General features: G+C 42.9%; 1 protein-coding gene across 1 annotated transcript in view; it reads right to left on the reverse strand.

Moving 5' to 3' along the window:
• The window catches only part of gk.S (glycerol kinase S homeolog), a gene marked incomplete at its 5' end in the record, with an annotated part of 60,895 nt that extends 50,778 nt beyond the window's left edge, over positions 1–10,117 (reverse strand). The window contains 1 exon segment of the mRNA NM_001087171.1: positions 10,017–10,117. Coding sequence (NP_001080640.1) covers positions 10,017–10,094 — 78 coding nt within the window.
• Between the last annotated feature and the right edge of the window lie 4,068 nt (positions 10,118–14,185).

The raw sequence follows: 14,185 nt of genomic DNA on the forward strand, positions 1-14,185 counted from the left end.
AAGGTGAAACAATAGGTTGTTTATTGGGTGGAGATAAAACAATAGGTTGTTTATTGGCTAGAGATCTGAAACAAAAGAGAGTGTTTATTGGATGGAGTCTCCACCCAATAAACGACCTATATGCACAAAGAACATTTGTATGGCAGGGTGATGAGAAAAAAAGCCCTTTCTGCACTTACGCCATAAACAGTCGCTTGTATGCAAAAGCTCATTTAGACAAGCCACAGTCATTTTGGAACAAAGTGCATTGGACTGATAAGACAAAAATGGAGTTATTTGGTCATAACAAAATGCGCTTTGCATGGCGGAAGAAGAACACCGCATTCCAAGAAAAACACCTGCTACATACTGTCAAATTTGGTGGAGGTTCCATCATGCTGTGGGGCTAGTTCAGGGACTGGGGCCCTTGTTAAAGTCGAGGGTCGGATGAATTCAACTCAATATCAACAAATTCTTCAAGATAATGTTGTATTGGAATCCGACTTACCTGGTGTCCAAGATGGCGACCTGGATGACGTCCCTCTGCTCCACCATGCTGTTCCTGCTGACCTTGCTTTGATTGCGTCAAGAACGAGTCGCCCTCGGATTGGACGCCGGCGTCAGAATGGACGCCGGCGTCAGAATGTGCGCCGGCGTGATGACGCCAGCGTGAAGACGCTGGCGTCGGCGTCATGACGTCAGCGCGTCAAGTTTCGGCGCCAAAGACTGAACTATTTAAACCCCATTTTCCTTTGTGTCCTTGCCCAATTATAGGTTCCATTCTCTTGTGTTCCTGGGTGTGTTATATATATTGTCTGATTTCTCCGTGTACTAATTCCTGCCTGTTTTCTCGACTCTGTTTGATTGCTGCCTGAACCGACATTGCCTGTGCCCTGACTATTCTTCCGGATAAACCTTTTGTACTTCGAACCTGGTCTGGTCTCCTCTTTGGTCCTTACTACTACTGTGCCTTCGGGCCCGTTACAGTATAATTGGGCCATGGACCCTGCGGAGGAGACCCAAACTTCGCCTGAAGTCCGCCAAGCTGTCCGTGGACTGTCTGAACGCTTGCTCTCCTATGAGTCTCAGCAGGCCCATCTCGGCCAAGTTCTTATGGCGATCCAGGAGAAGCTGTCTGCATTCCTGCCAGCGGCCCAAGTACCTGCTCCGGTTCCTGTGTCTCCGGTACGTGTCTCTGAGCCCCGTATCCCTGCACCTCCTCTGTATTTCGGCGATCCAGAAGCTTGTCGCGGATTCATCATCCAATGCGAAATCCAATTCTCTTTGCTTCCTGGCCAGTACGTCACAGAGCGTGCCAAGGTGGGCTTTATCATCTCCCGACTGCAAGGGAAAGCTTTGGAATGGGCATCTCCACTCTGGGAGAAGCAGGATCCAGTCATAGATGATGCTAAATTTTTCTGCCGGGATCTCCGCACAGTTTTTGACGCCCCAGGTCGGTCTGCCTCGGCTTCTGCTCGGTTGTTCCAGTTACAGCAAGGAACTCGCTCTGTGCCGGAATACGCCATAGAGTTTCGTACCTTGCTGGCCGAAACATCCTGGAACAACGACAGTTATCATGCTGCCTTCTATAACGGCCTGGCGATGCGGATCAAAAACGACCTCGTGTCCCGTGAGATCCCCTCCTCTTGGGAAGATTTGGTTTCCTTGGCGGTGAAAGTCGACACCCGGCAGAGGCAACATCAAGCTGATTGTGAGCGGGCCTGGAAATTGCAGAGGTCTCAACTTGCTTTAGCTCCTCGCTTCCAGAGACCCGTTCTTCCTCCTCCGGTAACTTCCTCTTCTCCTGTTTCTCCTCCGCAACTTGCCAAGAAATTTGTGCAGATTGGACATGATCATCTGTCCGAGCCGGAGAAACTTTGCAGAAGATCTGCAGGACTTTGTCTTTATTGTGGGGGCAAGGCCCACTTCGCTCTGGAATGCCCCATAAAGCCTAGAAAGTCCGGTGCCAAGTCTGGGGAGACTTCCGTGGGTGGAATTACCCACACTCTTCGTTCCTCTGCTCATCGTTTTCTTCTCCCTGTACAGATCCAACTGGGCTCTCGAAAGATTTCCTTACAAGCTTTCCTTGATTCTGGGGCCGCTGGAAACTTTATGGACAAGGTCTTCGCTTCCAACCATGCCATTCCTCTTCAGTCCTTGGCAAATCCTCTCCGGGTCCTTGCCATTGATGACCGTCCCTTGTCTTCTGCTATCATCTCCCAGTCCACACAAGAACTCTCTCTTAAGGTGGGCACGATGCATTTGGAGAGACTGTCTTTTCTTATTATTGACTGCCCTTCCACTCCAATTGTACTGGGACTTCCATGGCTGTGCACACATAACCCAGTCATTGATTGGTCTTCCTCACAAGTCTCTCGCTGGAGTCCTTTCTGTCAACAGAACTGTTTGCCTGTTATGCCTCTTGTCAAAGTTTCTGCAATTTCTTCAAGTTCTTCTCTGCCTTCCACTTATCAAGCATTCGCTGATGTCTTCAATAAAGGCTCTGCAGAGATTCTTCCTCCACATCGACCCTACGACTGCCCGGTCGAGCTTCTTCCTGGTTCCATGCCTCCCCGTGGTCGCACCTATCCTCTTTCTCCTTCCGAGACTGCAGCCATGAAATCTTATATCCAGGAGAATCTCCAGAGAGGCTTCATCCGTCCTTCTTCCTCCCCTGCTGGTGCTGGATTTTTCTTCGTCGAAAAGAAGGATGGAAGTCTGCGACCTTGCATAGACTATAGGGGGTTAAATAAAATCACCATTAAAAACCGTTACCCTCTACCTTTAATTTCTGAACTCTTTGACCAGTTAAGGGGCGCCAATCTTTTTACCAAGCTGGATCTTCGGGGTGCCTATAATCTCATCCGAATCCGCGAGGGAGACGAATGGAAGACCGCCTTTAATACTCGAGATGGGCATTACGAGTACCTAGTAATGCCGTTTGGTCTCTGCAATGCCCCTGCGGTCTTCCAGGAGTTCGTTAATGACATTTTCAGGGACTTGTTGGGGCAAAGTGTGGTCGTCTACCTAGATGACATTCTTATTTTCTCCAAGAATCTCCAGGAACATCGTTCCCAAGTGAAAGAAGTTCTTCTTCGTCTCAGGAAGAACAACCTTTTTGCCAAATTGGAGAAATGTTCTTTTGAGGTGTCATCCATTCCCTTCCTTGGGTACATCATCTCCCAACAGGGCTTCAAGATGGATCCAGCCAAGGTTTCTGCAATTCTTGATTGGCCCCTTCCTACAAGTGTCAAGGCTATCCAGAGATTTATCGGGTTTGCCAATTATTACAGACAATTTATTAAAGGTTTTTCGTCCAAGATTTCTCCTATTCTTGCTCTTATCCGCAAAGGGGGTAAACCTCAGCACTGGCCCCCTCTTGCCCTGGAAGCCTTCGAATCCCTGAAAAATGCCTTCTCTTCTGCTCCAATTCTCAGACACCCTGAACTCCTTCTACCTTTCTTCCTCGAAGTTGACGCCTCTGATGTAGGAGCTGGTGCGGTCTTGTCTCAGAGGTCCCCTTCGGATGGCAAGCTTCATCCTTGTGCATTCTTCTCCAAAAAGTTTTCCTCTTCTGAGCAGAATTATGATATTGGGAACCGGGAGTTATTGGCAGTCAAATTAGCCCTGGAAGAGTGGAGACATTTGCTGGAAGGATCTTCTATCCCTGTGACCATCTTTACTGACCATAAAAACCTTGAATTTATCCAGTCCCTCAAACGCCTGAATCCTCGACTAGCCAGATGGTCATTATTCTTCTCCCGTTTTAACTTCATCATCACCTTCCGTCCTGGCTCAAGAAATCGGAAGGCTGATGCTCTGTCCAGAAGCTTTGTTCCCGAGATTCCTTGCTCCGAGGACCCCGAACCCATTGTGCCCCTTCTAAGATCATCGCTGCTCTGTTTCCTTCCTTGGCCTCACAACTTCTTTCCGCCCAGACTGCCGCTCCGGATAATATTCCTCTGGGGGTTGCCTTCGTTCCTCCTGATTGTCGTCAGTCCATATTGTCTCAGGTCCACTGTTCTAAACAAGCAGGTCATCCGGGAGTTGAGAAAAACTACCGAACTCCTCTCTCGTGTGGTGTGGTGGCCTTCCATGAGAAAGGACGTCAAAGACTTTGTTTCTTCTTGTACCATTTGTGCGGTTTCTAAAACTGGACATTCTCCTCCCAAAGGTCTTCTTCTTCCATTACCCATTCCATCGCGCCCTTGGACTCATCTTGCCATGGACTTCATTGTGGACCTCCCTGTTTCCTCTGGACACACTGTCATCTGGGTGGTCATTGACAGGTTCAGCAAGATGGCTCATTTCATTCCCCTCCACAAGTTACCCTCTGCTCCTGAACTTTCCAAACTTTTCATCCACCATATTTTCCGTCTCCATGGTTTTCCGGCTGAAATTGTCTCTGATCGGGGGTCGCAATTAGTTTCTAGATTCTGGAGATCCCTGTGTAAAACCCTCAATATCTCGCTACAATTTTCTTCTGCCTACCACCCCCAGTCCAATGGAGCTGCTGAGAGGGTTAATCAGGCTTTGGAACAGTTTTCTGCGCTGCCATGTCTCCTTGTGCCAGGATGATTGGTCGGATCTTCTGCCTTGGGCTGAGTTCGCCCACAACAACGCTCTGCACTCTTCTTCCCAAAGGTCTCCTTTCTTCTGTGTCTACGGGCTGAATCCTTTGGCATTTCCTCAGGACCTTCTTCTCACCAATGTCCCTGCTGCCAACGATCAAGCGGCCCACATGATGGCTATTTGGCTTGCTGTGGCTTCTAATCTGGAAAAAAGTTCCCTGGTGCAGAAAAGGTTTGCTGACAAAAGAAGAGTTTCTTCCCCTCAATATGCTCCTGGAGACAAAGTCTGGCTCTCCACTCGAAACATTCGTCTTAAAGTTCCAACACCAAAACTTGGTCCCAAATTCATCGGCCCTTTTCCTGTCATTGAAGTCATCAACCCTGTTGCTGTCCGGTTACAACTCCCTCCTGAGATGCGGATTCCAAATGTCTTCCATGTCTCGTTGCTTAAGCCTGCTGTGCCCGGTTCCTCTTCTTCTTCCCCAGCTCCTGTCCTGGTCGATGGTCACCAAGAGTTTGAGGTTAAGCGGATTTTGGATTCTCGTTTTTCCAGGGGCACTCTTCAATATCTAATCGAGTGGAAGGGTTTTGGTCCAGAGGAGTGTTCCTGGGTAAAGAATTCGGATGTCCATGCTCCTGCCTTGGTCCGTAAGTTCCACAGACTTTTTCCCTCTTCTCCTAGTCTCGGTGGTCCTGAGGCCCCCCCTAAGGAGGGGGGTACTGTAATGGAATCCGACTTACCTGGTGTCCAAGATGGCGACCTGGATGACGTCCCTCTGCTCCACCATGCTGTTCCTGCTGACCTTGCTTTGATTGCGTCAAGAACGAGTCGCCCTCGGATTGGACGCCGGCGTCAGAATGGACGCCGGCGTCAGAATGTGCGCCGGCGTGATGACGCCAGCGTGAAGACGCTGGCGTCGGCGTCATGACGTCAGCGCGTCAAGTTTCGGCGCCAAAGACTGAACTATTTAAACCCCATTTTCCTTTGTGTCTTTGCCCAATTATAGGTTCCATTCTCTTGTGTTCCTGGGTGTGTTATATATATTGTCTGATTTCTCCGTGTACCAATTCCTGCCTGTTTTCTCGACTCTGTTTGATTGCTGCCTGAACCGACATTGCCTGTGCCCTGACTATTCTTCCGGATAAACCTTTTGTACTTCGAACCTGGTCTGGTCTCCTCTTTGGTCCTTACTACTACTGTGCCTTCGGGCCCGTTACAAATGTTCAAGCATCAGTCACAAAGTTGAAGTTATGCAGGGGATGAATATTCCAACAAGACAATGACCCTAAACACACTTTGAAATCTACAAAGGCATTTGTACAATATTCTGGAATGGCCGTCACAGTCCCCGACTTGAATATCATCAAAAATCTATGGAATGATTCGAAGCAGGCTGTCCATGCTCGGCAGCCATCAAATTTAACTGAACTGGAGAGATTTTGTATGGACGAATGGTCAAAAATACCACCATCCAGACACTCATCAAAAGCTATAGGAGGCGTCTAGAGGCTGTTACATTTGCAAAAGGAGGCTCAACTAAGTATTGATGAAATATATCTCTGTTGGGGGTGCCCGAATTTATGCATCGGTCTAATTTTATGATGCACATTGCATATTTTCTGTTAATCCAATAAACTTTATTACACTGCAGAAATACTACTGTTCCTATAAGGCATGTTATATATTAAAAGGAAGTTGCTACTTTAAAAGCTCAGCCAATGATAAACAAAACTCCAAAGAATTAAGAGGGGTTCCCAAACTTTTTCATATGACTGTACATAGTTTAATTTAGCAATGCTTCTGCTGAAAGGTAAGGTAGTGTTGCACACATTTTCTCTGTCAACAGCACATAGAAGTGACTGCATTGAAAATAGTGATTTCTGCTTTGAAGAAAACATTTTAAATATTCATTTTGGTCAACTTTTTTTGGTGCAACTAATTTGCATTTCTCAAGTAGTTTGCTTTTTTAATTAAAACTAGGGAATGGAGAAGAAAAACAAAGGTCTCTTAAGAACACTCTTCAAATTTACAGAATCTAAATGAACATACACTGAAACTTTTTAAATCATACAGGTTTTAGAGAATTACTAATTGTCATTTCTTGCAATGTATTGGTTTGTGTTCTCTATTCTTCAGAAAACTATAATAACATACCTTACTGTCAGTCAAGATTGGCTTGTTTAAGGGATACTCCACAAAACATTTTTTTTGCATAATGAAAGAAAACATAATTCTAAGCAACTGAAATGTAATTTCAGTTGAAAGCAGTGTTGTATTCCTTTCTGTTCTCTAGGTCTGCCTCTAAAAACAATGTAAAAGGAGTCAGGTCTCCTCTAGGACTTTAATCAGCTGGCTTGCAACATTGTTTTAGCAGTCTGAACACAGAGTGCAGAGAATATAAACTGACAGGCAGGTACTGCTTTCACTAACAATGACATTTACAAATATTTTTTTTTTTTTTTTTTATTTATTTAACAAATTTTTACAAGACAGATCAAGTGACAGAAATATAAATAGAACATGATAAAAAGTAGATAAAAAGTAGATAGAAATATCACAAAGTAGATTAAGGACACTAAGAGTACATATATCAGTGCTATTTCATTATCGTACACTTCCAAAGTTCGCAAACTTGACCTGTGAATCATCTTTTTAACAATCAAGCTCCAAACAACAGTTACACTTTTATTGTTCCATCTGGATCACTTTGCCAAATCCCCAGATAAATCATGTTTATACACAGAAAGATCCTCCCTTTACTCCTCTTTCGACCTACCCTACACTTTTATACTTATTTGTTTAAAAACCTGACCCATGGTTCCCAAATTTCCCAATATTTATTACTCTTATTGTGGATGATATGTGTTATTTCTTCCATCTTCCTAGTATCCTCTACAACTTGTTGCCACTCAGTATAACTAGGAGGTGCTGACTCCTTCCAGTGTTTTGGGATTACTGACCTAGCAGCGTCAAGCAAATGCAAGGTAAGTGGGTCCCTTAGTAAACCATTTTTAACCGTATCCAAGCTTAACAATATCAAGGGAACTTCTTCCACCCTCATATTAATATTCGTTACTTCTTTTATTGCTTTCAAAATATTACCCCAATAACCGTGCAAATCCTTGCACTTACACCAAATATGAGCATGTGTCCCCTTTTCCATACCACATCTCCAGCATAACTCTGTCTGATCAGGATACATCCTGTTCAACTTAGCTGGTGTAAGATGCCATCTGAAAGAAAACATAATTCTAAGCAACTGAAATGTAATTTCAGTTGAAAGCAGTGTTGTATTCCTTTCTGTTCTCTAGGTCTGCCTCTAAAAACAATGTAAAAGGAGTCAGGTCTCCTCTAGGACTTTAATCAGCTGGCTTGCAACATTGTTTTAGCAGTCTGAACACAGAGTGCAGAGAATATAAACTGACAGGCAGGTACTGCTTTCACTAACAATGACATTTACAAATATCTTAATGTATACTGGGAAGCGGTTTAGAAATACTATTCCTTAGACTATGACTAGACTAGATTCTGATAAATCTACAATGCCCAGAAACTAAACATCTCTGTTGCACTGTCACATCCCTTATCAGTGTTATGTCTGGGGAAAAAAAGTAATGTGTTTGTGAAAAGGTCATGTAGGAAGAAAGATTTTAAAATGTGTTCTGAGCGATGTTCCCCCTAGTCTAAAGTAAGCACTCGTGCATGAGAACACAATCTTGGACACCAGTGCACAACAAATTGTGAAGTGCAAAAAAAACTTACATATGCACTAATATAATTCATATTAGCCTGGACCCATCTGACTTCTCTTCTTATGATAAAATGTGTGAAATTCCAATAAATTGAAATTTTGTTTTGGACACTTAAAGGGTTATTTATCAAAATCAGAATTTTTCAGATTTTTTAAATAAAATAAAAGTCTGACCAAACTAGAATACACGATTCACCCTTAATTATCATTAAAAAAAAACTCAAAAACATGGGATCGGGAAAAAACTAAAGTTTTACGGATTCTTGCATGAAAACTGCTGCTGGTGTGCGGCTAGGCCAGTACTGGTACCTGCACCTCTGCAGAATTTTCTAAACCTACATCAACTGTGTCCACCATTCCAACTTTAAAGGAGAAGGAAAGTCTTTTTGCACTTGTGGATGCCAAATGTTAGGCACCCCCAAGTGATTGTATTTACTTACCTGAAACCCCAGGCCGGTGCCCCTATCAGCAGAAAACTGCACCGGCCCTGGGTTATTCCAGCGAGCACCACAGAGCAATCCTCTACCGGCCTCCTCTCTCTTCAAACTTCCCTGGGCAAACGCATGCACAGTAGAAAGAAATAGCCCACTTTTTTGTTAAAGTTCAGCTTTTCATTCTACTGCGCATGCGCAGCTGCGCGAAGAAAGAGGATGACAGAAGTGGATCGCTCTGTGGTGCTCACTGGTATAACCCCTGGCCAGTGCAGTTTTCTGCTGATAGGAGCACAGGCCCAGGGATAAGTCAGTACAATCACTTGGGGGTGCCTAACATGTGGCACCCCCAAGTGCAAGAACACAGTATATAAAGCCCTGGGGTGGCATGGAGAAGAAGAGAGCTTAAGGTTTCAGTTAACTGATAATATGAGAACTGCATATGTAACTACAATCTGGCCTCGATATTGCATTATTGTGTCCAGTGTTGTACTATTAATGTTGTATTACTGGGCCACTGTGACAGGACATTCATAACTATTTCCTAATGTATTGTAAAAAGCAGTACTGTTGGAACTGTTGCTTAAGCTTTAAAATAAAACATATTTACAAGTTAGTTTCTATATTGCACCAAAAACCAAAACAAAACTGGGTGCCACAGACAGAGCAGAAAGTGAGTGGCAGAAAACAACATTATTTACGTTTGTGTGTACTGTAAACATACACACACCGGAGCCGGCAAAACACAACAACCCTATGCTTATGTTTATTTTTTTTCCAGGATTCTGAATACTTTGCACAATGCAAAAACTTCCTTCGATATTTTAATTCTGTGGGATCGGTGATTCCTTCACAAGTGATCATATAGCTAATTAGCAATGATGCCACCTGTTAATTTGTAGATTGTAAGCTGTACTGAACAAGGTTCTCTTTAACTCTCGCAAAAGTCAACACTTGTGTGTAATCTATATGCTTGACATATACACCCTCATATTCTACACCACTGTGGACTACATTGCCTTTTTATAAACACCTGATTCTGTGCAGCCACATCCCTCACCTGACATACACAGAATAACGCCTGGCTCCAGCAGTCAGGTCTCAGCGAAATCAAAGTGACCCACAGATGATTCCCAATAAGAAAAACGACTGAAAAAGTTACAATATGTCTATGTCAATCATATGACATGAGAGAAAACTTGACTACCCACTAGTGCCCTTCACCCTGCCCCTTCCCAATAACACTGACACGCTTTGTTGTCATATGTTTGCCCTTCTCTCACCAGAAATCGTGTCGAACTCGTTCCTTGGTCAATGGCTCCCACCAGAGGTCCCAGAATAACTCTGTTGGACGCGGCCATACTGTCAGCAGCACACTGTTACCAAAGGGTGACTAGTCAAGCGCACGCCGCCGGACCTGCCCGGCTTTAGTAGAACCATGCCACACTGGCCTTGACGTAGGGAGGTGCGGCTCACTCACAACCAATCAGGTGCTGGGGGTGTGCAAAGGAAACATGCTCACTGACCTCACGGACTGGCAACGCAATTACTTCCTTATCTCTGTCCAATCATATGTCGCTGACGCTACGAGGGAGGCAAAGACTGGCTGGTTGCTAGCAAACAATGGCAAAATACCGGGCTGTGTTATTGGCTGCTATCCTACTAGAACGGGGAATTCTAGGATACAACGCGCGGGCAAATATTCCTTAATTCTGAAGTACATATATTATTTGCGCTTTATTGCTAGTTCTTATCCATCGCACAATAGGAACAGCGGGTCTTGAGTTGGTTTTAGGATTAAATTATTATCCCGTAAATCTATATTAAGTTGAAAATATGTTTTTATTACGAAATCATTAAAAAAGATAGGCATGGAGACTTTAGGGGTTTCATACCCTTGGGGATGTTTTATTAAGACAGAAAAAAAGGAAAGCATTAAAAAGTAAGAACTAGCTTGAATATGACTATGGGAAATCGCAGTACTGTATTCGGAGTAGTGCAAGGGCACCAGCATTCTAGTGGGCAAGCATGACTGTGCTAAATCAAAACTTTTTATACCAGAAGTCACTGTGGGGTCATTTATCAACACTGGGCAAATTTGTCCATGGGCAGTAACCCGTGGCAACCAATCAAATTGCTGCATTCATTGTTCTACTTGCAGCTGGCTTTAAAAAGCTAATCACTGATTGGTTGCTATAGGTAACTGCCCTCGGGCAAATTTGCCCAGTGTTGATAAATGAGCCCCAGTGACAAGTGACAAAGTGCACATGTGGGTTAATGTTAAATGGTGGTTAAGATCCTGCCAGTGCCAGGTGATGTCAGAAAAACTGGCGCCATCATATCAACAAGCTGAGTTTGTTTATTTGCACAACCCTTTACCTGTTCTGATTCAGCATTAGCATGGAACACCCTTAAGACATTACTGATAAAATCAGATTTGAGATTTTCTAGATTGGGGTAGTGTGCTGTGTACCTTGGCAGGGACAGGAAGGTCATATAATATGAGAATACCTGCCTGACCAGTGTTTGGCAAAATCCATTTTTTTTCCAGTTCACGTTAGTCAAAAATGAGCATTTAAACTGAAACTGCTGATCATGATATAATTTAATATTTCCAGTTATAATGAATAAGCACTGCGTACTACAGAGGGCACTGTGTTATTCTTGCCATTATCCTGTTACACATGATGGAATACTTACATAAAGAGAAACACAATAAATTGGCATTTATTAATTGGGGGGGTACCAAAAGCTTGTCAGTTCTGTATGCATGGTAACAATGTACTAGTGTGTAGGGGCCAGCTCGGGTTTAGAGGAACATGACTTTTGGGCTTAGTTAGTTTGTGGATCTTTTTAAATAAGTGATTTGTCAGCATTAAAGGGGTGGTTCACCTTTAAATTAACTTTTAGTATTTTATAGAATTGCAAAATCTAGGCAATTTTCAATTGGCCTTCATTTTTTATTTTGTATAGTTTTTAAATTATTCGCCATCTTCTGAATCTTTCCAGCTCTCAAATGGGCATCACTGACCCCATCTAAATAACAAATGATCTGTAAGCCTACAAATTTAGTGTTATTGCTACTTTTTAATACAAAACTTTCTATTCAGACCCTCCCCTATTCATATTCCTTTCTCCTATTCAAATCAGTGCATGGTTGCCAGGGTAAGTTGGACCCTAGCGTCCAGATTGCTGAAAAGTGCACAATATTGTGTGTATTTCACCAGCATTAGGCTGGTGAAATAAGAAACTCCAGGGAAATGTCTGGTGCTGCAGCTAGTAAAGCTGTTTAAGTGGTGAACCATCTTAAAAGCTGGATTATGGGTTCCTGAAGTAGATGGAAGAGAGCAGGGTGGGCTTCCATCCCTTTCTCCATGTAAGCGGTTTGAGAGCAGGGTGGGCTTCCATCCCTTGCTCCATTTAAAGGAAAACTATACCCCCAAAATGAATACTTAAGCAACAGATAGTTTATATCAAATTGAATGACATATTAAAGAATCTTACATAACTGGAATATATATTTACATAAATATTGCCCTTTTACATCTCTTGCCTTGAACCACCATTTCGTGACTCTTATCTGTGCTGCCTCAGAGATCACCTGACCAGAAATACTACAACACTAACTGAAACAGGAAGAAGTGAGGAAGCAAAAGGCAGAACTCTGTCTGTTAATTGGCTCATGTGACCTTACATGTGGTTTGTATGTGTGCACAGTGAATCGTACGATCTCAGGGGGCGGCCCTTATTTTTTAAAATGGCAATTTTCTATTTATGATTACCCAATGGCACATACTGCTAAAAAAGTATATTATTATGATAATGGTTCATTTACATGAAGCAGGGTTTTACACATGAGCTGTTTTACTCAGTATCTTTTAATAGAGACCTACATTGTTTGGGGGGTATAGTTTTCCTTTAAGCGGTTTGCAGCTGCCAAGCTAAAGGCAGTTAGAGGTGATTAACTACAGGTATGTGGTAGGGCATGGAGCAACACCTCAGTGCTGCTGCTTCCCCCTAGAGAGGAGAAGAGTGAGGGGCCAAATGTGCTTGTTAGCATCAGGGAACAAGAGTGATTCCCCTGAGCTGGAGAGAGGACCAGAGAAACCACTCCCAGGACACAAGAGTGTCTCAAGTGTGCCCAGAGAGTATTCTGGGATTTGTGGTCTGCTGAAAGCCAGTGAGGGCTAACCTCAACCATGAGTAAAGTAAACACCAGTGAGGGTGTTAGAAATGGGACTGTTTATGTGAAGCTTATGTGATTTCACCATGTGAAGCCAGTGAGCTGAAGATTTGTGTTTTGTTTAAATAAAAGCCTGCAAAGCGGCAGTTTAAACATGAAACGCTGTGTCATTTCTATGCTGAAATCTGTGCCGGGCCTTGGGTTTCGCTACCGGAAGCTCACAAACTAAATAAAAATCAATTGTATTTTGTCTCTTTACATCATATTCAAAGTCCATTTAAAGTTGAACAACCCCTTCAAAAGATGTTTTTATCATACACAGTAACAAGACATAACATAATGACCAATTGTTTGCATAAAACAAAACTTTGTATTGCTTAACAACGGTAAATTTGATAATTTCACCACTAGAGGGATACTTCTTGAGAATCTTGGAATGAAGTTGAATTATCACAGCAAACATAGCAGCTCCAATTGATACTTATCTGTGTATAAATGGCACATAATAGAAACAAGGAAACCCATTATTAAATCTATAGCAAGAGCATGTCACCAGATGCAAATCATCTAGAAAATAAAGCATTCGGTATTCTAGTAACACAAGGCCACATTCTATTACTCCCACAACAGAAATTTGACTTTTACAATGTACATTAGTTAGACTGGGTTGAGAAAGGACCAAAGTCCATCAACCCCTCCAAATGAAACTCAGCATCCCTATATACACACACTGACCCCTCCATACACTCACATAATCTATATATACTCATATACTAACTATAGATTTTAGACAATAACCTGGGATATTATGTCTGTCCCAGAAATCACCCAAGCCACTTGTTAAGGCATTAACCGAATCAGCCATCACAACATCATCTGGCAGAGCATTCCACAACCTCACTGAAGAACCACCTACGTTGCTTCAAATGAAAACTATTTTTCTCTAATATAAAGGGGTGGCCTCTGGTGCGGTTATTCTCATTATGGGTAAAAAGGTCCCCTGCTATTTGTCTAAAAGAAGTCATGGCTAAACTTCACACTTGGCCAAAATATCCTACCAATTTTTATTTTCTTTTTTTTTTTTTAATAGTAAGATACATGTTTACTTAGGTTGAAATTGGGCAATTGTATTTTTTGCTCTTTTAGGGGGTTATTTATCAAAATCCGAAAATATCTGAAATCTACTCTGACCAAATACACATGTGTTATTTCCCTTTATTTGTCAAAACATTTTCCCAAAATGTTCTTTGCAGGAAAAAAACAAAAAAT

The sequence above is a fragment of the Xenopus laevis genome, chromosome 2S (assembly GCF_017654675.1).
Source record: "Xenopus laevis strain J_2021 chromosome 2S, Xenopus_laevis_v10.1, whole genome shotgun sequence".
NCBI classification, from domain to species: domain Eukaryota; kingdom Metazoa; phylum Chordata; class Amphibia; order Anura; family Pipidae; genus Xenopus; species Xenopus laevis.